Consider the following 4,053-nt stretch of genomic DNA (forward strand, 5'->3'; position numbering starts at 1 on the left):
TATATATATATATATATATACATATATATATATATATTTAAAATCGTATCTCAGCCACAGAGAACACAATTTAATTTCCAAGTTGTTTTTTTAAAGTATATATTTTAAATGGAAGAGATTAGTTCTTCTTTTTCTTATTTTCTTATTCTTACTTTAATTCGTATGGGGCTATTGTTTTAAATGTGTAGCGTATGTTTAAACTGAAAAGGCTATAAAAAGTTTAAATATAAAAATAATTTAAAAATACTCATTATCAGTCTAAATTGGAAAAAAAATAAGAGTGACTCAAAACATCTTCAAATTGATTTTTGTGGGAATACGGTATCCTAATTATGTCTGAGACATTAAAATATCATTAGGGACTCAGTTTGCACTCAGTGGTGATTTATTTTTTCACTGAAAACAAAAAAATACATTTCTTATCACTTATGCTATCACAATAAAGGTCCAATAGAAATTTAGGGGGGAATGTCTTAATAATGTCTCTAATGTCTTATAATTTTCCTATAGTTAGGCTACATTATATAGATATTTATTGACTTCCTCAGTAACCCCTTGTATAAAGGAATGTATATTTCTAATAATAAACATGAACTGTAAACAAAATTATACTGCAGCCTCCTTGAAACACCAGGGGAACCTAATAGTTTTGTATCAATGAGCACAAACCAATAGCCTCCAGGTCTATTCTCATTTGGTTCAGCCCCCCCTACAGTCTCACTCAAATGGTTTCTTCCTGCATATAACCATTGAAGCTCTTGCTACAGCGGCAGACTGTATTGAGAACTACAATGAGACAGGACGGCAGACACCACAATGGACAAGAGTACTTTAGGGGATGAACAGATAAAGTACGGTGTCTTTGCGCTCGTAGACTAGCTCATAAATGACCTGACAGGGAGAAAAACCCTTCTAGGATTTAGTAGAAATACAAAGTTTATTTTTTTCTTTCTCTCTCAGTAGACTTTGTTGCTGGAAACAGCTGGAAAATGCTGCCTTGGAAGAAGAATAAGTTCGACCTGATTGAGGAAGACAAGCAGACCAAGCAGAAGGGTTATGCGGTGAGCCTCAACTACTCTGCGCTCACCTCCTTCGCCAAGTCCTGCCCCGAGAGCGCGCTCAACAGGGTGGGCAGCATGTTCAAGTCAAAGAGGAAAAAGGTGAAGATCACCAGCGAGGACCCCACGTACACTGTGCTCTACCTGGGGAACGCCACCACCATCCAGTCCAAAGGGGACGGCTGCACGGACGTGGCGGTGAGCAAGATCTGGGGCAAGAGCGAGATGGGCAAGAATGGCACCAAGATGAGGCTGACCATCAGCTCGCAGGGGATCCGGATGGTGCATTTGGACGATAAGGCCAGGAGACCGGGGCACTTGTACTTGCTGCACCGGATAACCTACTGCGTCGCGGACCCGAGGCTACCCAAGATCTTCGCCTGGGTTTACAGGCACGAGATGAAGCACAAGGCCGTGATGCTGCGCTGCCACGCAGTGCTTGTGTCCAAGCCGGAGAAGGCAAAAGCCATGGCGCTGCTGCTGTACCAGACCTCGGCGACAGCTCTGGCTGAGTTCAAGAGACTTAAGCGGAGGGACGACGCCAGGCACCAGCAGCAGCAGCTCATAGGGGAGCAGACCATCCCGTTGGTGCCCATCAGGAAGCTGCTGAACGGACAGTGTTACTACAAACCCCCGGTGGAGCGCAGCCGGAGCGCGCCCAAACTGGGCTCCATCACGGAGGACTTAATCGGGGAGGAGGAGGAGGAGAAGGCGATGCACTTTGAGTGTGAGGACATTCTGGACACGGATGATTGTGTTGCAAATGGCAAACAGGAGTTGACTCAGATTATTAATGACTTGGGAGAGATGTGTATAGGAAACGACGTGCAGACACTGAAATCTGACCTCAGAGTCACCAGACTTCTTTCTGGAGAGAGCACGGGGAGCGAATCCTCCATAGAGAGCAACCACGAGCCGCCTCCACTCACTAATGGCTTTGAGGAGGTAAAGGTGCAGGAAATTGCCTGAATAATTTCTGTTTTTTGTTGAGCCGCAATGTCGCCACAGTTTCCTCTGTCGTCAACCTTGTGTTGGAGTGTTTGTCTAATCTGGTGCCTCCGCGACTAATTGAGATGATCCAGGAAGGAAAGAAGGTGCTGAGACAGTTACCGCACATGGACACAGTTAGGCTGCTGAATGTTTAAGAATGTGCAAACATAGAAAAAATGGAAAAAGCAAGTGCTTGCCAATTTGAGAGATGACTGGTTGAACCGATGAAATCCCTGTGCGCCTTAGGACGCACGGCACTAATTCCATCTCTTTTATTTAAGAGGATTTGTTGTATCCTAAAGCTTGTTTACCTAACTTTTTTTTCTGGCATTTTTCTGTTGAAAGATGCTCATCATGATCCAAAAAACATTCCGTTTTTAAAGCACGTTTTGTTTCTTCTCCTAAGTGGTTCAGTGGGTCTAAACAGGCATCCTTAATGTTCCTGTAACAGCCTGTTCATTTACTTTATTTTGCACTGTTGTTGTTGAATTCATTCAAGTATTATGTTGACTACATGTACATAATGTCTGTTGGTATGTTGTCTGAAACATAAATGTCATATCTTTGCTGTGCAAAAGAAAAAACACCTTTATGTATTATGATGTAAAGTAAAGATGTTTAAAGTATAAATATGTTATTTTTTAAAGGAAATGTGGTTTGTTATGTGAACCTCATAGAATTATCAATAAAAAAGCAAAGTGGTTGAAATTCATGTGTAGATTTCTATTGGAAAACAAGTAAGCCATGTTTCCTGTGGTGCTCTTTCATATAAGTGGGGATTTACCTTGAGAGGCTCAAATTAAGGTCAGACTTGCAGCGCTAAATAAACCTCACATGGTGGTGGGAAACAGAGGGAACATAGTTCTCAGCTGTATATCTACAGATATCATCAAGGTTGTCGCTGGACTATCTGCGTGGTTTTACGTATATATATTTCCTTTAATGGTCTTGGATCTTTGCCCTTTCTCTGCAAATTGCTTTCAGGGAACAGGCTGCAGAAAATATTCAATTAAGGCACTGAAGGCCCATTCATCCTGCCCGGCCTCAGGGAAGCCAGGCCACACAGGAGGACGTCACCACGAGCGCAAGCTGTTAGAACATCACATGGGTCCTTTAATGACAGGGCGGCTAAAGCACCAGAGGTCTTTTAACAACATACTAACTGTTTTTTATGTGCTATTCATCCGTGCTCCTTCAGAGGAGCTCATAAGGGTATAAACAAGCGCTGTAAAGATTTATACTGTAATGCAGAACAGTACATTTAGAACCAGCGGGTACATTTCATGATCTGCTCTGCTTATTGAAGTTTCATTTATGGATTGATTACTGAACAGGGTCTACAAGGCTCAGTCCCAGGGGCCCAAGGGGTCAGGTTGGCCCTTTAGATAAGAACTCTGTTAATCAATATCTGTCAACCAAATCCAATTTTTTAAATCATATTTATTTTACATTATAGCTGAATGTCACACTGAGGCTACAGTAACATTTCATTAAAACACAGGCAGAACGATAGACAGCCTCTCTTCATCTCCAACATGAGCTAAACAGAATTTTAGCTGCAAACAACATCAACACCTGGGAATTCTGGTTCACCCATTAAATATCAATGAAAGAGACAGAATAAAAGGTATAGATAAAATGACTACAAAAAGACCACAAAATGACACAACAAGACCCAAAACTGTCACAAAGAGTCATAAAATAAAAATGAAGAAACACAAAATGAACACAAGGGTTACAAAGCGACTACGAAGAGAGACAAAACAACAATATGGAGAAACAAAATGATAAAAAGACATGCAAAAGCACCTTAAAGAGACACAAACCTCTGCAAAGAGTCACAAAATGACCTCAAAGAGACCAAAAATAACTACAAAGAAACACAAAATGAACATGAAGAGTCACAGAATGTCTGGAAAAAGAGACAAAAGAACAACATGGAGAAGCAAAATGATGAAAAAGACATACATTAGTACATTAAAGAGACACAAAATGACCTCACAAG

The 4,053-nt window shown here is 41.2% G+C and overlaps 1 protein-coding gene across 1 annotated transcript; it reads left to right on the plus strand.

Annotated features, from left to right (window-relative positions):
- Positions 1 to 777: 777 nt before the first annotated feature.
- fam43a (family with sequence similarity 43 member A) lies at positions 778 to 2,756 on the plus strand. The gene has a single exon (XM_059341345.1). The coding sequence runs from the start codon at positions 990 to 992 to the stop codon at positions 2,025 to 2,027; it is 1,038 nt and encodes a 345-aa protein (XP_059197328.1). The 5' UTR covers positions 778 to 989; the 3' UTR covers positions 2,028 to 2,756.
- The last annotated feature ends 1,297 nt before the right edge of the window (positions 2,757 to 4,053 follow it).

Source organism: Centropristis striata, chromosome 9 (genome assembly GCF_030273125.1).
Source record: "Centropristis striata isolate RG_2023a ecotype Rhode Island chromosome 9, C.striata_1.0, whole genome shotgun sequence".
NCBI lineage: Eukaryota > Metazoa > Chordata > Actinopteri > Perciformes > Serranidae > Centropristis > Centropristis striata.

Coding starts and splice junctions, on each gene's coding strand:
- fam43a (XM_059341345.1), top strand. CDS start 990: ATGCTGCCTTGGAAGAAGAATAAGTTCGACCTGATTGAGGAAGACAAG.